Raw genomic sequence first — 19,353 nt, 5'->3', positions numbered from 1 at the left:
TGTCCAACTCCGTGCGAGCTGCCATAAATAGCAAGCTGGCAGCTTTAGGTACCTAACAGGCAGTTTGGGGGACAGCCACCCAGGAGAGGTTTAGCACCGATCTGTTCAATACTCCCCACCTTTGCGTGCTGGTGAAGCTAAACTCTGCCCTCAGTGACTCAGTTGCCACAGGACAGAGCAGGGTTGGAGCTGAGCGCAGGGAGCCCTGGTTCCCCACACCTAATTCTGCAGCCTGAGGCCACACATAGCACATCGCCATGCTTTCGCTTGATCTGTGGCCCCGCCGGGACAGGACATGGCTGCTCTTTACCAGCACAGTCAGGGCCCTCTCTGAAACATCCGTGCTTGGCGAGGGCTGCAAAGCCGGCCGTGCAGGAGGCATCGAAGTTGTCCCCCTGCCAGGAACCAGCTGGAGAGAGCAACAATATTCAGCAGCGAGTCCCAGGAGCGGACATTGCACATTGCGCAGCTCCCGGGGGACGCGCCGCCCTCGCACAGTGTACGAGTGCCACCTACAGGGGGGCTCCACGCTCCGGCCTGGGCACCCCCAAACCATCCGTCCCCTCTCCACCCTTCTGTTAATTAGTCTCATGTCCCTAAGGCTGCACTGGACCGGCTGCATGGCCCCACGTCTCGGTTTAGCCAGGCAGTAGGGCTAACGGCGGCCTTGAGGGCGACCCGCCATGGGGTTGCAGCCATGGGCGATATTCCTGCGGCGCTCGATCGCTGCTGCAGCCGCTTCCCTGGCTCCGAGCACCACAGGGCTGCTGACTCGAGTCGTCTTTCAGGCGGTGCTGCTGCCGGGGCTGCAGCGGCTCCCTCGGGATCGGCTCACCTGGGGCTGGTGGAAGCGGCAAAGCAGGGCCCACCTGTGGCAGGGGCTGGGCAGGTTATAAAGGGCAGGGTTCCCCACTGCCTGCTCCCACCCAGGCTGGGCTGACTATGGGGTGCAGCGGTGCTCAGGCCTCCCTGATGGGGAGCCACCCGGGGCCCAGCTCAGTGAGCCCTCAGGGGGATCCCTGAGGGATGGGGCAGCCTCCACCTGGGGGATGCTGTGACAGGCTGAGGGGGAGGCGGCCTGGCTCAGCCGCCGGTGCCCCACGACAGCAGATCGGGACACGCGTGTAGTCTCTGCTGGCTCGGGGAGACCCTGAAACGGCACCGCGGGGGAGACCACGGGAGCGAGCGACCATGGGGCCGCGCCTCCGCGCCCTGTTGCCGGGCCGTCAGGGCGGCGGCCTTCGGCTCCGGAGGGGACGGACTACAGCCCCCATAGTGCCCCGCGGCGGCACTGGGCACGCTGGGAGCTGTAGTCCCGCCGCTCGGCTGCGCGCCGGGAAGAGGCGGGCGGGCGCCTGGAGGACTACAAGTCCCGTCGTGCCCCGCGCGCCACCCGCCCGGACTGCGGTACCGGGGGCTGTGGTGGGCACCGGGCAGCCGCCGCCAGCCCCCCCCCCCGTCCAGCCCCCGGCACCGGCAGCCGCGGGGAGCGGCGCGATGGGCGGGGAGGAGGAGATCGTGCGCATCGCCAGGCGGCTGGACAAGATGGTGGCCAAGAAGAGCGCGGTGAGTGGCGGCGGCCGGGCCCCCGCAGCCCGGTTGGGGTGAGGGGGCCTCCCCCTTCCCCGGTTTCTGGTCTGGCAGCCGGGGCCTCCCTCTCCGCGGGGCCCCCGTCCTCGCTGCCGTGCTGTAGGATCCCCGCTGCTCCCTCAGTGCCCGTTGTGAGGGGGCCTCCTCCTTCCCCAGCCCCCATTTTGGGGGCCTCCCTCTCTATGCAGCCCCCCCCCCCCGCAAGGTGGGGTTCCCTCCTCCAGACCTGGTTGCAGCGGAGTGGGAGGTCTCCCTCTCCCTTCCCCATCTGTTGCGGTGGTGTGGGATCCACCCTGTTCCATCCCACTGCCCGTTATTGGGGGGGGCGGCTCCATGTTCCCCCCTGTGGTGTTGTGGGAACCCCTCCTCTCCACACTGTGCCCCCCACCCCAGGCCTCATGCACCCCCTGCCCCACAGCTCAGCACCCTGGGGCTCACCCAGTGCTGCCTGCCGGGGTGTTCCCCTCCCGGGGAGCACCCTCAGCCCTCCTCCCCTGTCCCGTGAGAGCCCTTGGGAAGGGGGATCCTTGCGCATCCCCCCAGCACTGGCCTGGGCTCTGTTGTGCCCTCAGGGAAAGCCCCAGTGCTTCTGTATTTGCCTCCTGCATCCCTATCCCATGCAAGCACCACTTCTGCTCACTCTCAGTGGCCTTTGGAGTGTGGAGGGCTGGCCTTGCGGCTGTCTGCACACCGGGGTCTCGCAGGGGGTGTTGTAACTGTTGTGACTGCCTGGGGGGACAGCAGCAAGTATTTCCCTGCCTAATGGGATATGTTGGTTAGTGCTCGTACGAGTACAGTGTCACGCAAGTGCTAAGGCAGCAAGCTGGGTGACAAGGGTTTGTGACGGAGGAAGGCTGTACATCTGTGTTTGGCGTGGGGGAGAGGGCTTTTGGGGCTGGGGAGGGCTGTGGGGAGCGGGAGGTGATGGGCGAGGAGGGGAAGGGGTTGGGGGAATGTGGTGTGTGGGTGATGGGATGCTGGGTGCAGCTGTCACATGAACTTTTGGATGCTGGACCGGCTCTGCCAGCTGTGGATAGGGGTGATTGCTGGCACTTGTGTAGCTGTTGTAACAACCTGGGGAAGTGTGTTTGGGCTAAACCGCAGCCTGTGATATCTGTTCCCGTTGATGGCAGGTTTTCAACTCCTTTGTTGAAATAGGAAAGGAGCAACTTTGCAGAATTTGCTTCCAAGCTTCATTGAGAAAGCGGCAGCTTCTTAAATGAGCGGTATGCAATGTTCCCTCTTGGTTGGCATTTTATGTGATACTGAACTGTAGCGTGTTTATTGTATATCGGCTAATTTGCGAACTCTTCCTGCAGGATGGTTGCCTGGATACCTGTTTGTTGCTCTAGTTTTTGCGTGGATCCCCATTTGCTGCCATTGTGCCAAGTGGCTCCATTTCTGATAACGGAGACAGGAATATCACCTGGTCATTTTGTATGTTAAGGGCTGGATTAATGGAGTCCGTTTGGCTGTTGGAGGAACGGAAAGGTGTGAAACTGCCTGAGTGGGAAGTCGCTCGTTCTGGGTACGGTAATGTGTGGTTTATGCTGGTGTGAGTTGCTTGCGTGCACGCTGAAAGCTTTGACTCTGCTTTGATTTGGCTTTCTCAGCATCTGTTCTGTAGGGTGGCACTGGCAGCTGGATTGCTTCCTGCAATGAATCGGAAACGGCCCTTCTGCACAGGGAGGACGGGATCCGAGGACAGGGTCTGTCAGTACAGGCTGCTTCGCTTCTCTACAATCGTAGGGTCTGTAGGGCTTGTGCTGCAAACGGGCTTGGAGTGGTTGGCGTTTTAAATGAGCTGTTAAATGTGAACACTAGAAGGCCTTGTTTGATAGAAGGGGGATGGGAGGAAAGAGCGCTGAATGGAGACAGGCATACTCCAGGCTGTGATCTGCTGAGTGCTGCTGAGTGCTTCTATCCCTGCCGTTTCTTGGAGTGACTACCAATTTTAGTAGGTATCTACAGATTGCCTAGTCAGATTTTTTTTTTTCAGGTTCTGGGATGCAGAGCTGATGCAAGGAAACTTCATATAATGAGTTTCAAGTGACCGGCTCTTCAGCTTCACTGCTTGATAGCTTTGCTCCTGGTATCAGCTCTTGTCCTGAGCAGAGTGGGGTATTAATATGAAAACTAGGAAACAGCTACATTAAGCTTCATGCTGTAGAAAGAGGTTACTTTTAGCTCTGGCTCTGGACAGTGATTCTGAGCTTTAGGTGGGTGACTGAAGTTCTTGCAACGATGCTAAATTGTTCTTTTGAGTTAATATCATTAATCAGGGCCCCAAAAATAGTGACTTTGATAGTAGGATTACTCCTGCAAGCCAAGTAGTGTGCTGAGGTGAAGGGACAGTAGTGATTCAGAGTGTATTTTTCAGGTGTTAAAAATGTTAAGCTTGCCAGGTAAGGATAATAAGCTAAAGCTGCAGTTGTACCATACACCAGCAAAGATCTGTAGCGCTCCAGTGCTCTTCTGTTTTGCCCATTCTAGTGTCTCAGGTGCCTCCAGATTGCAGGATCTACTGTCTGTCCGGAACAGCAATCCCAGCAGTAATCTTGCTGATGTTTTAGTGAAGGCTTGTTGGTGTTTTTCCCTTTGAATTCAACTTTCTGAATTTATTCCCAAGCTGTTGCATTTCTTTACTAAAAGCTGAGGCACTCATTCTGTTTCTCTTTTTCTCTCCAGGATGGTGCAATGGATTTACTGAAAGAACTGAAGAGTATGCCCATGACTTTGGACTTACTGCAGGTGAGTTGCACAATTAGGGTAAAAAGCTGAAGTCTGCATCTGGATGAATTCAGAATGTTGTCTAAATAAACTTAATAGATTTCTTCTCACTTCTTGCCTCACTCAAAGCATCAAAATAAACATTAAATCCAGAAAATAGTACTGACCCTGGGTTTTGGACTGGCAGTTAACTAGCTCTGGGCCACCATGTGCTGCCTGAAACTTGTGCACAGCTGATGAGGCAAATGTGGGTAACTGCTCCAATCCTTTCTTAGGCTTCAAAAAGAGGAAAGACCAGATTAAAGTAGGAAACACAAAAGGCAGTCGTAGGAGAAGTTATTTAAGTCTTTGTAATGGTGATATTCAGGACACTGGGGAGGTGTGAACAGAATTACAATTCAGAGATAAAGATATGCATCTTGGATTTTTTTCACTCTAAGCCTGAGTGTCACTTATAGGTGTGTAGAGAAGGTATTTGTGGGTGATTGGATGCCTAGCTTCTGATCGGTTTGAGTAAGCTGGAGAGTGTCATCTCGCTCTTCCAAAGTTGTAAGGAGATAGTCATTCTGCAAGTCCTTGGATACTTCATATCTCCATCATTGCTTTGACTTCATGCTTATTTCTGATTTCAGTCAGTAACAAATAACGAATCTGTTCTTGAATGATTCATTTGAATGTTCACTTGCAGTCCACCCGCATTGGGATGTCAGTAAATGCACTGAGAAAGCAGAGCACAGATGAAGAAGTGATATCGCTTGCCAAATCCCTCATCAAATCCTGGAAAAAACTTCTAGGTAAGAAAATCAGCATGTTCCTGTCAGATTCAGCTTGTGAAGGAGCTGTCTTCAGCGGAAGGCTGGGTTTCTCAGGAGAGCTTATCTGTTGATCTGAATAGAATATTCTAGCAAATCAGCCTTTACAGTTGCACCCTCTGTCTTTCAAGTTTTCTCTCCTACCATGCATTCCTCTAGATTTAGCTCCTGTTTAGCTAGCTCATCCCTGAAAGAGCATTGAAAGCTTCAGGGCTATTCTTAACATGTACCTGTCCATATAATAATTAGCAGCATTATTTGCAGAAACAATATCTGCACTCTGAACCCTCTGCCCCCACTTCTGTGCTATGTGGCATTAATACAGCGTGTGCTGTCAACCTTGTGCAACGACTTGGAAAGAGAAATGCTGGAATGCATTTTGGGTGATGAATTATAGGAGGACCTTATTTTAACACCTTGTAGACGAATTCACATGGACTGTTTCCTGCTGGGGAGGCTTTCATGGTGATGGAAGCTGCTAAGCAGAAGCTTGTAATTCTGTCTGAGAAATCTTAATGCTGATCTAGCAGAGACTAATGTCAAAATTACAGAAGGAGGGATTACAAATATGGTTTTAGTAGTTAGCTTTATGATAAAAGAATGAGGCATCTGCAGCCCTGAGTCTGGAAGGACAGCTCTACCTGCTAGCAAGACTGTGTCTCCCACTCTATGCTAGTGGCAAAGCACCCCAATGTGAAATTCAAACACTCCTTATTTTTTTAAACAGACATTTTGGGCAGCTGTATGTAAAAAGAAGAGCGATGTGGTGTTTGAGGCGAAGTGAAATGTGTGGCTGGCTCTAGCCTGCACCCCGGGGCTCCCCATTTCTTGCCAGGCTAAATGAGTGTTAGAAGCACTGTTTTCCGGTCCTGACTGGGACTGTCACTTCCACATTAGGGTTATGTGTATTGGCTAAGCTGAGACAGTTTACCTCTGGGTCAAACTTGTTCTACGGTGTAATGGAAGTCCTCTCCAGGGTTGTGCTGTTGGCTTTCAACAGCACTTGGGAAACACTAGAAGTTGTATTCCCAGAAGGACTAGCCCATGCTGGCCCTTCAGGTGGTGTTGGCTGGAAATGCTGCTTTTAGTGGTGCTTTAGAGAACTTGATCTAATCTGTACTCAGCAGCCAGGGTGTCTCTGAAAGGAACTTTTGTGACGAGGCATGTCTTGTGAGGAAGCTTATCTCCTAGGCAGGGAAGGTGATTGCTCTCTAGTTTGGTGGGGAAAGCTTTTGTTTGAATTAGTTTTGACTTAGAGGCAAGTCAAAGGTCTGTTGGAAAGCATGGAAGCCCATTCTTTCTCCTGATTCTTTTTGGAGAATAGTAACTTGCCTTAGGCCAACTCTGTGTAGTGTTAAGACATTGATTAGTGTATGCAGGGTTGTAGCATAAAGACCAGTTCTGAACCTTTTAGCGTCCATTTCTCTTTTGAATATAGATGCTTCTGAGGAAAAAAGTGATGAGAAAAAGAAAAGCCTGTCCTTGCCAACATCTTCCTCGAAGGAGACTGGTAACTCAAGAGACCAAAGGTAATATTTCCCTTTAGTCAAAGATGATACTGTTACAGAATTTGAATTTTTTTATGGCAACTTACATTAATTTTTATTTTTAAGTTTCTGAGTTGGGAATTTTGCGTAGTCAAATTCCTGTTGAGAAACACCAGGAGTCTAGCCTTCTTCAGAGATGATCTGTGTGGTGTTTTTAATAAACTGTAACGCAGAAATAACCATCTACAAAATACAGTGGCTTTGAGTTTTTTGATTTTATTCACATCTTATTTCATGATTTTCTACTCTTGGTTATGTGTTGATTTTTCTATTAGTAAAACATTTCTCTGTTCTTTTTTGTGTTGCGTTTTTATATATTTTTGCTTATTTCTAACTTTGAACTCCTTGGAATGAAGATTATTTTTGGCCTTTGCAATTTCAAGTGATGGATGGGATTGATTCATACATCACTACAGTAAAACTTCCATTTCTTTGTCCCTTTCTTGACAAGTCCCAGCAGAAGTCCTCTTTTCACTCTAGGTTGACGTCCACCCATCTGGCAGGTCTGCTGCATGCTTGCTCCTTGCCATGCCTCGGATGTTACATCCTGTTTCCACTGCCTGCGACCGCACTTGCCAAGCCGCTGAGTGGAGGCAGTCATCAAAGGGGAGGGGGCAAATGCGATTTAAAGCTTTGTTCCAGAGGTGAGAGACTTCTCTCAGCCTCGGGTCCCAGGAGGATGGGTGCTTCATAGGTTTGACCCTTAAGTGATTTAGCCAATTTCCCAAGTTTGCCAGAAGGTTTAGAGTATTAAGGCTATAGTCCTGCTGGTTTGCAGGCTATTCCATGTTTGCAGCCTGTCTCTAGTCACTTTTTTGTCATTCTACCCTTTGCTTTCCTTTTTCCTTTTTGCTCAGATCCAAGGCTTGACACTTTGGTGTGAGCCTGTGCAGCTCTACACAGAGCTGCTGATGGAGAAGGCTGCTGATGCTGAGCTACATAACCGTAATTGGCTTGCATCTTTGGTTATCTCACTTCCATGTGAAAAAGGATTTGCTAAGTATTGCAGTGAAAGTACTGGGGAGACTTCACAGCTGTAATTGAGTCTTGTAGTGATGTAGCGCAACACGGGAGCTTGGGCTGTCTAGATCTGTGTGTATGACACATCCAGTGGCAGTCTGGTGTGTGACAGTGGTATGGGGGTAAAAGCAGTAGGATGGAGGCTTCCCAGTTGCTGTTTCCTTTTGTCCCATTGAGAGGAGATGAGGGTTGGAGGCCAAAGAGCAGTCAGTGATAGCAGAGAAGGGGTTGCTTTGTAAACTGAGAGAATTGGTCTGAGCAGTGTCACCAGCCTTGATGCAAATACCTTCTCTTCATGGTCCTTATACTCTAAAGTGCAGACTGGTACTGCCTTCCCCTGGGTGTGGACACAGGAAGGATCTGTTGTAGGGCTCGTGAGGGTAGGAACTGAGTCAGTCACGGGCAAGAGCCTTTGTGCATGCCCTTACTGGTAAGGGGAGGCAGATTTCCCTCCAGGGTGAGGGCAGAAGCCTGTGTGGAAGTACTTGTTGGCTGTTCCTGATGGGGAAAGAGGACGCGTATTACTGACTTGGCTGGTACCGCTCAAGCCAGGAAGTAGCATTGGAGTTCAAAGCAAGTCTTCCCTTTAACCTTTGGAAGATTGACCTTGGGGAATGCGGAGCCTGGAGAGAAGGAAGTGTGAGACATTCCCTGGGCACAGCGGCAGTAGACACTTCATGAGCAAAACTAGCTGGGCCTGCTAGGACATCTGGTTTGAAGGCTGAGGCTTGTAGTAATTTCACTCGGAATAGGATCCTGGCTGTAGGTAGAGAGGCAAAACCCCACTGTCTCCTTGCTTTGTCAGACGGTTATCGTGGGATACGTGGAGTGGAGCTTTCTGGCTTGTGCTGCTAACCCTCCCCTGTGCCTTGAGGATGTGCTGCAGCTACTGCAGGTTTTTTTTCCCTTGATGCTTTCTGTGTGTATTCAGCCTCCATCTTCTGAATGGCAAAGCATCCCCTTGGTTGTGAAGGATAAACAGAAGCAAATGGATTAGTGTAGCGTAGACCAGCAGAAGTGGCTAGCTCCTTGTGTCAGTCTTTTGAGCCAGGCTGTCTTTACAGAGACAGGAATGCTTATTCTCCAGTGCTGCAAAATAAACTACTAATCTGCCTTAACCAAAAAAAAAAAAATTTATTAGCAGCGAAGAGTCTTTGTTCTTTGAAGCACAGGCTGTGATGAAGGGAGTCGGACTAGTTGCTCAGTGTGTGATAGCTGGTTCAGATGAGGCTGCTATCAAGACACCAAAGAGATCAGCTTGTATTCAGATATTTCAGCCACTTAGTCTGATAGATTTTGGCTGGGCCTTCCTCTTCTGTCAGGGAGAAATACTTGAATAGCTCTTGGCCTGAAACTTGTCTTGCTTTCTGGAGCACAGATGTAGAAATCCCTCTGTAGTGACTAGAGAGCTAGCACTGCGAGACCTGAAGGCTCTGAGCCAGCCAGTGTGGAGTTGGCACCTGTGAAGTTCTATGCTGCATTACTGTAATCCAAAGCATATTCTGTTGTGCTGTAGTATTTTAGACCATTAGTGTAGTACATTTTAATGGGCTATGTCTAATGTTTCTCTGTCCCTGGCAGCGTGAGCTTTTTCTTTTCCAGGATTCTCTAAACTGCCTTTATTAGGAGGTTTTGGATCTGTGGCCTGAATTCAGCTCTTCTGTGGGATTTTCTTCCAGTGCAGCCCTGAGTTCTGCTTGCAGTCCCTGGCTGTTGCTTTGCCACCATTTTGTTCCAGCATAGCCTTTTTTATGTATAAACTTTTGTTGCCGGGAGAGATTTACAAGCTCTTTCTCCTGTTTAACAGGAACAGTGTGAACCACAAGGATTTCCTGAAATAAGTCTTCTAGGTGTGTTTGAGCTCTATTTCCCAACTATTCTAATTATAAACTAACTTCTAAAGCTTAATAAGTAACTTTCTGTACAGTCTTTGGAATGGCTGAGAAGTCTGTTTCATCTAATTCGTGAGTGATCAGTTGTCATCTCAGGGCATGTATGACATGTATGTGTATGTAGGTGAATGTCTTTACTCATCAGCTAACTGAAGTGGGATAACCATGCATCTTGTCTAGGTTTTTTCCACCTCCGGGGAATAAACATCGAAATATGGAAGTTAATCGCATTTGCAGATAGAACCTTCCTGAAAATCAAGTATTACCTGTGCAAATATGAGCTTAAAGACCTGGCTTTAAGTATTGAATGTAGTGAAGGTCAATGTTAAGAGTTCACATGCAGTGTTTTGCTCTGGGAGACCTTAGCGTCACTGTTGCTTGCAAAATGAGACAAAAGTTAAAGCTAGAAGAGCTCTCAGGAAAGCTTCTCCTGCCACCCCTTCCCAGGACAGCACAACCTCTGCCCAAGCTGTCTCTGACAGCTCTAAGCTCTTCTTTGACAACCCTAAAGAACCTCAGGTAAGACATTTCCACAGCTGCCCTTGGCAGTGTCTTCTAATTCATAACTCGCCTTTACAATTTGAAACTTGCTCTCAATCAAAACCTGTCTTGCTAAGACCATTGCTCCATGCTTTTGTCTTTAGCATGTGTGGAGGATTTTTCCTACCATCTTCCTTTGTAACAAGTTTTCCAGTATTTCAGGACTTGTCTTGCCCAAGTCTTCCCTGCTGCAAATCACTCCAATTCCTTCAGTCTTTCCTTTTATTGTAGGTATGTTTTCTAGGCTTTTTGTCTTTGTCCTTTGGGAAGTCTCGTTTTTCCAAACTGTTTTATGCAGCATGATCAGCTGTGATTTTTAGGTGAGTTATTCCTGAGCCGTGTATGCTTTGCTATATACGCCCCATGTGTGCTGCCTGTGATCTGTGCATAGCTGCTTAAGCACAAAAGTACCTGATGGTGATTTGTACATCCCAGATGGGAGAAGATCATCGTCTAATTGATTATTTGCAAGCTAAGTTGTTTCTTCTTTTTGTAATATGTGCAGTGTAAATCCTATTGAATATTTTGAGCTGTTTGGACACAAGTCTGTTCCTTGATAGCCTCCTGTAGTGCTGACCAGTAAAACTAGCTGGTAAAAAGTGGTTTTATTCATCTATTGGTCAAAGAGAAACTATAAACTGTATCTCCCTCATAGAGTGCATCTATTTCATCTGAGCAAGAAATTAATCTTCCGCTATGGTTTGAGCTGAACAATTTGCTGAAGGTGCACTGGTGGATGCTTCTTAAAAGGGCCTGGCAAAGTTTTGAACTGCGGAAAACCAGTAGCCCTAATGATTATCCACGGGCTTTGAGGCACTGCAGAGCCAGACTGGATTTGAACTTAGCAGCAGCAGGGTCTCTCCGGATAAGTCCCTGAAGTTGTCTGGCTCATTTGTGCAGCAGCAGATTCAGAAGGCTTCCAGCTTAGCACTGTTTTGCTGTGGGCTGACTAATCCCTTCCAGGACAGTGCAGTGGAAGTGCCTGTTCATAACAGATTTATTTTTGATGGCAAAGAACTGGCAGTAGTGACCCAGCTTAACAGCAATTGTTAAGCCACTTGGATCTTAAAGGAGATGTTGCCAGTATGGCATGGGTGAAATACCAGGGTTTCTTTTTTTTTTTCCTTTGTCTCTTACTGCATTAATGTTACCAGGCATTGGCCATAAATACAGTGCATTTTATGGCCCAAACACTAAAATCATAGCAATCTCTGCTGAAAAAATTGCTGTTCTTCTGCCTAGATTTAAGGGCAGGGGGAAAAAGCTCTATAAAATCATCTGGGAATCATAATAGCCCAAATCTTTTACCAGCAGTGTTTGCAGGGCTAACTAACTCTACGCACAGATGTTAGACTTTATGGGCCAGCCTCAACACCGTGGGTGTACACCCAGCTGAACTGCTCAGTGAAGTTACGTCTCCGGCATGCAGACCTCGCAGCGGTGCGTGCAAGCCCAGCCTGTGCGGTGATTCAGCCTGCCTGCATCATGCGCTGATCGTGCAGGCAGGTCCGGGCAGTGATTCTGCGCCTTCGGTCTCTCCAGCCGGCTCCCCTGGCAGATGACCTGACTGAGTCAGCCACAGCAGGCAGGTGTTTGCATTCCCTTGCGTGTGCCCATGATTGCTTGCAGGTGGAAATGAAGTTATTTTTGTGAGTGAAGCAGTATTTTAGTCCTGTGCTGGCCTGGCACCTGTGCAAGCTGTGTGTGGTTGTGTAGGGCTGCTCTTCTGTGAGATGAGTAATCCAAGAGTCTTGTCCAGATTACAGGAAAAAGGAAGATCCTCTTATGTGTTACACTTTGTTGTTGTTGTTTTTAATATCGGAGCTGAAGGAGCCATTTTCTTTCTTTTCCTTAGCATGGCAGCTCCTTCTTCTGGAGGGGCTAGTGTAGGCTTCTCTGATTTCTGCCCCAGAAGGCAGCATGCTGCACTCCTTGTCGGCTACAGAGAGCTAGAGTGCTTTTTTGTTTAGCTGTTCTCTTTCCTGCTGCTGACATCTTGGTAGTAAAGGGTGTGAGATGAGGAACCAGCTCCAGCACCTGCTGAGGTTAACCTTACTGGTGCCTTCTGCTCCCTTTCTGCTGAGAACAGTGACGGACTTTGTCCTGCAAAGTGAGAGAGGAGTGAAGTACCGCGCATCTGTGCACTACGCTACCAGACCGAGAGAGTGCTGAGGGTCTCGGGAAGTCCTGAGTTACTGATGGTGTCCAACGGCTTCATAATATTTCCACTTGACGCCCAGTGGTGCAGCAGTTGTGATACCTGTTCAATAACAGAAGGTTGGCAGGCCTGCCTCCTGGATTAAACCCTCCATTTACAGCCAGCGGAGTCCACAGGAGAGCTCGTAGTTGTCTGGGTTGATGGTGTTGGTTGCGGTATTGTGCTATATGCTGATTCGGGGCATGTGCCTTTGCACTGTTTTCCTCTGACTGGTTTTGTGTTATGATTAACAGGATGCAGATCCCTTCCCTGCTCTCAGTGACCCGAACTGAGGCATTCTGACAGGTGACGTTTCTCTTTTAGCTCCAACAAAAGGCAGGAGCCTCCGAAGACTCCGACCACCCCCAAAATCACCACCTTCCCTCCGGCGCCCGTCACCTGCGACGCTGTCCGCAACAAATGCAGAGAAATGCTGACGACAGCTCTACAAGCTGATGGTAAGTGCTGGGGGAAGCCCTGCATTGCCTGAGGTGCTTCACAGCTCCTGGTGCATTCTGACAGGGACCTCTGCATGTATGTCAGCGCCAGCTCCTCTTAGATATGCTCTTCTGGAGCAGCCTTCTCAAAGGATTATTGCCATCGGCTCGGTCTAGCCACTGGTCACGTCTTTGTCAGACTGGCTGGCGTTGCAGCGTTTATATACACTTGCTGTAAAGTGTCTATAAACCTGGCTTGAACCAAAGGCATGGCAATGTGTCAGGGAATGGCTGTTAAGAACGTGGGGTCTTCTGCTCTGCAGCCTGGGGTGGTCTGGCCAGAAGTTTCATCTTCAGGTGTGCAGGTATTTGCTTCCTTTTCTAGGTCTCAGTCTTGTCTGATTGCTGTAAAGTGAAGCTGTCATCTCTGTGTACCCTTGGGGCGCAAAATGAAGCTGTAACTCAATACATGAACTTGTAGATAATGGTGCTTATGCCAGTCACCATCTGCTCGTAGCCTCCCCTGCCCGTGCAAATTGGAGCCCCTTAAATACCATGGTCCTCTGGGGTGGAATAGGTCTCTCTTGCACTCAGGTTGTGCCATCTAAAATGAGAGGCAACTGCAGGCGCTCAGCGTCTCTGAAAGTCGGATTTTAAACACCTCAAGCTGAACACATGCTTGTGTCCAAATTGCAGATCCCTTTGGAAAATTGGGGTCTAAGCACTGCAGAGTTTTATTAATTTGGTGCCAAGAAACGTAGACAGCAGATGAAGTTCACAAGACTTTATTTCTAGTCTTCCTGTGCGTGTGTATGTGTTTATATATATATATATGCTGCATTAAACACTTAGTATATCTCTTAGAAAAAACCTTTCCATGTGAAGTCTGAGAAATAGTCCCCTTGAGTCTTTTGCTAAGCTCATCCCTGTTCCCTGCTTTATGGCGTTGGTTACCATACCCAGTGTCCAAACTCATAGCAGTTATTGCACTCTATATGATGCTGTTTAATTGGCAAGAAGTGTGTGAAAGAAGAGGGGAGGGGCAGACAGAGTCCTCAGCTGAGGAGAGAAATGAAGGCTTGGCTCTGATGCTGCATGCTGTCGGGCCCTGCCAGATTGTTCGTCTGAGTAGAGCTGCTTCTCATTGACACTGATATCTGATGAGACTCAACTCCTGCCTATATATGTTTGATTTCAACTATATCAAGAATACATTAAAAAGCTGTATGTTTTGGGGGCCAAGTTCTTGTTAGCTTTGTCTAGTGCAGTCCATCTCCTAGAGAGGCAGAGGATATAGACTGGCTGGATTGGTCTGTTTTCATCACTGCCCTTTTCAAAAGGGTCAGAGGGTAGCTAGGGCAAAGGCCAAGATGCTATTTGATGGAAGGAGCATGTAAATCAAAATAGCAAATTCTCTATATTTGTATCTCAGAAATACTGAGCCTGGGGACCCCTTGCCTGGTCGGAAGTCATTGACCTCGTGTTTCTCTTGTCTTGCAGATGACTATATTGCCATCGGCGCTGACTGTGAGCACATAGCAGCCCAGATTGAAGAATATATCCTTACTGTACGGGGCTTCCTCAAGGGCCTGCATGCCTCCAGGTCATGAAATTAATGTGCTCAGAGGAAAAATGGGACAGGCTTTCTTTGCATAAATGTTCTGCTGCACCTCTGCCTGTCTGAGTCTGGTTCCAGCTCTGCTTGGCTGAGTCCTGGGTCACTAATGAACTACTGGTGTGGTGTTGGGAGCTCAGACCCCTTGCTGGTGTGATGGTCGTGGTTATTTCCTTCCTGTTCGCACCACGATGGACTGTAATCCCCAGTTTGTCCTTCCCATAAAAATGCTATTTATGCTATTTCCTGCTCTCGGCTCTGCTTCCAAATACGTGCAACTTCCCTGTGCCTCCCTGTTGAGGAGAGGGTGCTGACATAGACAAAAGCAATGGGAAGGATGGAGCAATGAGGATCAAGTTGCATGTCGATTTGAGATAAGGCAGGAGTTGGCTTGGTTTGGGGGCTGTGGGGTAGGAGGTGTAGTTGGGCTCTCTTAGTGGAGGGTTTTGTGGCTACTTTGCTGAGAGAAGGAGGAGGTTGAAGAACCTGAGCATAACTGAAAATAAAGATTATTTCTGGCACAGTGAAAAAGCCAGAACTGAAAGCCCCTGAACTCTGGGATTGTATAAGCCTGCTCTAAAATCCAGCATTAACCTCCCAGAGCAGACACTGCTGTTGGGTCCCAGCACCCTCATCTGTGTCCTGGCAGCGAGTAACATTCCCTGCTGTTCACAAGTGGTGTAGAAACCGCATGGAGGCCTCTGGGTTGATTGCAGACTCCTTGACTGCCATGTACGCATATACCAAGATGTCAAGAACACCGACATGAAATACAAAAACCGAGTGAGGAGCCGTATCTCAAATCTGAAGGACTCCAAAAATCCTGAGCTGAAAAAGAATGTGCTGTGTGGGGCGATTACCCCCGAGCAGATCGCGGTGATGACCTCGGAGGTGAGGGAGCCTGAGGAGCAGGGTTTGCTTCTTACAGGGGGTGTATCCTGTGGTTTAGCTTGAAGCAAGGGGCTGGTCTGCTGCCAGGGTTGCAGATTTCTCAGCAGCCGCTGCTGGAGCGCGTGGGGAGCGAGCTAGCAGTGGGCGAGTAGTCTGTTGGGCCTTCAGATCACTACGGGGGCCTAGGTATGAACCAGAAACAGGAATGAAAGGCTTTCTGTCTTAATACCTATCTGTTAGGCCACCCTGTCCTCTTGACTCTTTCCACTGTAGTGGGTGTGGTGGTAAAACTGGACAGATGTGATTTTATTGCTTTTTTTGAAAGGAAATGGCCAGTAACGAGCTGAAAGAGATCAGGAAAGCCATGACGAAAGAAGCAATCCGGGAGCATCAGATGGCCAAGACGGGAGGGACGCAGACTGACCTTTTCACCTGTGGGAAATGCAAGAAGAAGAACTGCACCTACACCCAGGTTAATCTTCCTGCTCCTACAGCCTCCACACCATTGACCCCTGCACGGGACATGATCTGTCACGGTCACGAGCTCTTAGTGCTTCGTGACAGGTACTGCAGCATGGCACAAATTTTGCCGCTGGTGGAGAGAAGCTTTTGTGCGCTCGAGGCTCTCTAAAATGTACTGCTTTTGCACAATGATTTTGCACATGTTTCCTTGGAGCTTGTGTAACTTTTTTCAGCTCATTTGTACAAGAGCAGGGGTTGTGCAGCACCAAGGAAGCTTTCAAAAGTACAGCAGTGCTGCTTGCTGCGCAGCTCGGGAGAGCTGCACATTGAAAGCAGGTGCTGGGAATGTGGAGATTAGACAAGAAAGGAGTGGGTAGTGTAGAGGAGAGAGACTGCAGAAACCGAGGCAGGCACGTTGATGGTATTAAAAGTGCAAATTAAGAATGTAGTTAAGCTGCAGCTGGACAAATCCCAGCTTATTTAAAATCAAGCAACGTGAAACACCAAGAATAACAAAGCAGTGATGCGAGCAGGCAGAGGGGATTTTTCTCCTCAGTGGACAGCTGCTGGAAGCCTTGTGTGTTACCAGTGCTTTTTAGTTCCCATGTTTGCGCCAGGCATCTGGAGATAAATGTGCCTTTGCTGTGAGTCAGTGTTTTAGAATGTGCAGATACCCAAAAATGCACCAGCAACCACGCGATTGCTACTGAGTGGGTGCGCACAAACTGTGTGTGCAAGTGCCGAGCGAAACTCCTTCGTATGCTTGGACATGACGTGCAAATGCAGATGAGAGCCAGGCAGCTGACCGGGGATTTTCCTTTGGCTCAGCAGCAGTCTTGCATCCCGCAGGCTGGCTCGGGCGAGAGGCCTCGCTCTGCGAGCGCGTCCCAGTAAGTCAGCTGGAAGCACTGGGCTGTCCCGCTCCCCTCAGCAGAAGGTGGGACTCTCTCTCCACCTGTAGTGGACTGGAGTCTGAGTGCCTGGAATTGCGGCAGGTGCTGACAGTGTCTTCTAAATAGAAATATCAGAAGGTTTTCTGTATTTTTATTAGTTTTCCAGTGAAATTACTACTTGGTGACTGAGATGTTGTAAGTTCCAAGTAGATGAACTGACATTTATGAAAGTGTTCAAAACCAGGCAGTCATGTCAGGTGAGAATTACAGAATTTAGCTATCCAGCATGCTTGCAAAACATGCTTAATTTACATCATGCAAATACTGCGACTCTTGCATATTGGGTAATTACACATGTAGATCACCGTAATTACCCCATGACATAGTTCTGCTGTCTGACTTGTGCAGGGAATGCCAGTATTTTCAGCGTAGATCTGCTGTGTGGTATTCAAATGCCATGAAAATCTGATTTTTAGCAAAGTATGTGTTTCTGGCAAGAGCCAGTCAGAGGCAGCAGTCACATCTGGGTTAAATATCAGAGTTCCTTAATGGCTCAGATACAAAACAGACTGGAAATGTGCAGAACCTGGTAACCCAAAGCATGTTCCTGTGAGGCCAGGACGTAGGACTGGTCTGTAAATGGGAATGGCTTGAGTGCTTTTTTTATGTGTTGCTGTGGAGCACGTGCTTGATGGGCTGGGGGTTCTGTCGTCTCACTGCCGGCTGCATCCCTTCCCCGGGGACAGGACGGGGAGGGACTGGCTGTGGGTATGTCCACTCCAGAGCCACCGCAAGGAATGGGCAGCAGAGGGGGTGAGGAGGGGAATCTGCCGCCCCAAAACACGTCACTCTGGTAGCGTCAGGCTAGAGAGAGGGGTCATGAGAAGTGTAGGTCTATAGAGGTGTAGATCTGCGTGTAAAACAATAACCAGACTCATTTTACAGGGAAGCTCCTTTTGCCCTTCCAAGCCTCGGTGTCTCGTTGATTTCTGACAGTGTGACCCCAGCATGAATCCCTGGTGGCCAGAGGGACAGGGGGCTCCCCGTGACCCCCCACGGGGCCACGTGTGATGCTTGGCGCTCATTTCCCTTGTGTCCTCCCCCAGGTGCAGACCCGCAGCTCCGATGAGCCCATGACCACCTTCGTCGTGTGCAACGAGTGTGGGAATCGCTGGAAGGTAGCACACCAAGGATATTACTGGCACTGAGGGGTGTTAGGGTAGCTGCACCCACGATGCTGCAGACGCTTAGCTGCTGCCCTCAGAGGTGCTTGCCAAACGCTGACTGGCTCTAGCAAGTGATCCTTCCTCCCAGCACAGAGGCACGAGCTCCTGGGTTCATCCCATCTCTGCAGACCAGCTGGGGTCAAGTCTCACTTTCGCATTCCCTGCCTCCCTCCTCACATCCCCTCTTCTGCCATGACCAGCTTCACAGTGCTTTCCATGCTCCCTCTGCCCCCTGAGAGATGGTGGTGATGACATTCAGGATTTTAAAACTGCTCTTTTATACTGCGCACAGAGCTCGGGGGTCAGCAGAAATCTCCCTGTCAATGGCGAGCAGAAATGGCACCACTACCAAGTGCCAAAGAGCCACAGCCGAGAGATTCAAACGGGAGCTCTGTTTGGCCCCTACTCCAGGGGCTGAGCCCTGCCTCTGCAGAATCCCCAAGCCCTTGCCAGCTTCAGAAACAAGACCATCACCTGGATCCCTATCTTCTTCTAGGCAGCACGCGCATGACCCGCAACTCTCCTTGGCAGTGAGGTTTTCTAATCGGGGTTTAAACTCCCTTCTCTTGCAGTTCTGCTGATATGTGCCATGGCCCGAGAGCGGCAGCCAAACGCAGATCAGAGCGCAACCTCCATACGCCAGCTCCCACGGCAATTGTGTATTGTGTCCCAAGTGAGTTTGCATTGTCACGCGCTGAGAGAGCGGCTGCGGGGGGGCCTGCCTCTCCGCTTGGGCCTCAGGGGAGAGCCACGGCTGTGGGCTGACAGGTTGGCAGGAGAGCTCACTAAACACACTTAGTCGTTATTTTCTCATCTAAGCGAGTATGGTCACTTTTTCTTCAAAACTAATATTAAACATTTTTGTCAGTTTCTGACTTTTATTTGAACTGTGTGTGTGCAGCACTTTGCTTTTGCGGCGTGGAACTGCGTGGGAGCTTGACAGATGGTCAGTGTCCAGATGGATGAGGACTGAACACTGCCTGGACCACCAGAAAGCGAGAAGCCGCTTGTAGGTACACCCTCAGTGCGTGGCTTGTAGGTACACCCTCAGTGCGTGGCTTGTAGGTACACCCTCAGCGCATGAAGGCTTGTTCCTAGTCAACTTGTGAAACCGAAAACACTGGGCCAAGTTCTGGGGTGGCTGCGTGGGCAGTACTGGTCTTCCTCTCCTGACTGAGGAGACCCGTTGATGGAACACAGCTTTTGGGGCACAGATCAGATGCTGCTTTCCATCTTGACAGCACTCATTTGATTTTGCACAGTGATGCACACCTTGTCATCTCAGGCCTTTAAAGCCAACAGCATAGGCTGCTGCAAGATGAGAACGTGCTGCCCAGGTTGTAACAGACTGAAAGCAGGGTGACACCAGCCACAAAAAAAACAACCCAAATGGCTGATTTGGGGGAGCAGGACAGGGAGGAAGGTGAGGTTAATCTTGGTACAGGGAGAAGCCATCAATAAAGGAGGTGGAGGGATCCCACTGGCCGGTGGGAGTGTCAAA

General features: G+C 49.5%; 1 protein-coding gene across 6 annotated transcripts; it reads left to right on the top strand.

Moving 5' to 3' along the window:
- Nucleotides 1-1,334: 1,334 nt before the first annotated feature.
- TCEA2 (transcription elongation factor A2) lies at nucleotides 1,335-18,739 on the top strand. Of its 6 annotated transcripts, none has more exons than XM_075166758.1 (12): nucleotides 1,336-1,566; nucleotides 2,749-2,816; nucleotides 2,910-3,118; nucleotides 4,279-4,341; nucleotides 5,009-5,114; nucleotides 6,571-6,661; nucleotides 12,653-12,786; nucleotides 14,266-14,322; nucleotides 15,117-15,271; nucleotides 15,597-15,743; nucleotides 17,733-17,804; nucleotides 18,425-18,739. In XM_075166758.1, exons 4-12 carry the CDS (start codon nucleotides 4,288-4,290, stop codon nucleotides 18,431-18,433), a joined length of 825 nt encoding a protein of 274 aa, XP_075022859.1. In that variant the 5' UTR covers nucleotides 1,336-1,566; nucleotides 2,749-2,816; nucleotides 2,910-3,118; nucleotides 4,279-4,287; the 3' UTR covers nucleotides 18,434-18,739. The 6 variants fall into 6 exon arrangements, with proteins under 6 accessions (XP_075022856.1, XP_075022855.1, XP_075022859.1 ...); XM_075166757.1 differs by having other exon boundaries at nucleotides 1,379-1,566; nucleotides 2,724-2,816; XM_075166755.1 differs by lacking the exons at nucleotides 2,749-2,816; nucleotides 2,910-3,118 and having other exon boundaries at nucleotides 1,335-1,566.
- Nucleotides 18,740-19,353: the final 614 nt, after the last annotated feature.

The sequence above is a fragment of the Calonectris borealis genome, chromosome 17 (assembly GCF_964195595.1).
Source record: "Calonectris borealis chromosome 17, bCalBor7.hap1.2, whole genome shotgun sequence".
In the NCBI taxonomy this organism is placed as follows: Eukaryota; Metazoa; Chordata; class Aves; order Procellariiformes; family Procellariidae; genus Calonectris; species Calonectris borealis.
The sequence above is the reverse complement of the archived record's forward strand: the minus strand, read 5'-3'. Positions and strand labels throughout refer to the sequence as shown.